Here is an 885-nt window from a genome sequence, read left to right on the forward strand (position 1 = left end):
TTATGGCAGGCTAGAGGACTGGATGTTCTTCCGAGCACAATCTCTCGTTTCCGCAATGGAGGGGATGAACCCACCGCGGCATTACTAGAGAACGTCGTCTATCCAGAAGAAATTACTCACTGTGCAGCTGGTATAAAATGGTTCACCTACTTATGCCGAAGGAGAATGGCTCGGCATCAATCCCCAAATAAAAGTTCTGTTTTCCTGAGCCCGGAAAATGGCGCCGCCGAAGAACTCACAGAGCAACAAAAAGCTGAAAACCAAAGTGATATCTTTGTTGGGGACGTTGAGCAAAGTGTGGTGATTGATGCATTTCATGATACTGTGAGGAGATATTTCAGAGGGCCACTGAAGCCTCCGTTTAATGTGGAAGCAAGGAGGGCTGCAGGTTTTGGACCAGACTGGTATGAGCCTTTAGCTTTTAGAGCTGATTGACTGCCACCGTTTTTGTTGCATTCTCAATAGCTAGCTGCTCATTTCTTCTTGCATTTCTTCTGGTTATAGGTTGGTTTGATTCAATTTTGATTTGATTCACATTTACTAGTTAAATTTAATTTGAATAAAAAATTGATTTGTTTTTTTTTTTAAAATATAAATTTACATACATGCCACAAGCTTCACCCTATTTCTTAATGCTTAATGCTTCAACTTCTTCATAAGTCTATGTTTAAATCTTAAAGTTTGCCCTAAAGGATTATGCTAACCACCTCCATTAATTGTTATGGCCTGAGCTCTACAAGCTTCTTCACCCTATTTCTGTCTTAGAGGCAAAATCCTAGCGTTTTCATGGGCTTAAGGTCATTTATAATTAGAATGGATTAAAAAGAAGTGGGAGGTTCTCCATGGAATCATGCAATTGTCCTCCAAATTTGTGGGCCAAATAAC

General features: G+C 40.0%; 1 protein-coding gene across 1 annotated transcript in view; it reads left to right on the top strand.

The window, feature by feature from the left end:
* The window catches only part of LOC110018464 (uncharacterized protein HI_0077), a 10,979-nt gene extending 10,465 nt beyond the window's left edge, over positions 1 to 514 (top strand). The window contains exon 3 of the mRNA XM_020715784.1: positions 10 to 514. Coding sequence (XP_020571443.1) covers positions 10 to 435 — 426 coding nt within the window. The 3' untranslated portion in view covers positions 436 to 514. The remainder of the gene's footprint in view (positions 1 to 9) is intronic.
* The last annotated feature ends 371 nt before the right edge of the window (positions 515 to 885 follow it).

Source organism: Phalaenopsis equestris, unplaced genomic scaffold (genome assembly GCF_001263595.1).
Source record: "Phalaenopsis equestris unplaced genomic scaffold, ASM126359v1 Scaffold000022, whole genome shotgun sequence".
Classification (NCBI taxonomy): domain Eukaryota; kingdom Viridiplantae; phylum Streptophyta; class Magnoliopsida; order Asparagales; family Orchidaceae; genus Phalaenopsis; species Phalaenopsis equestris.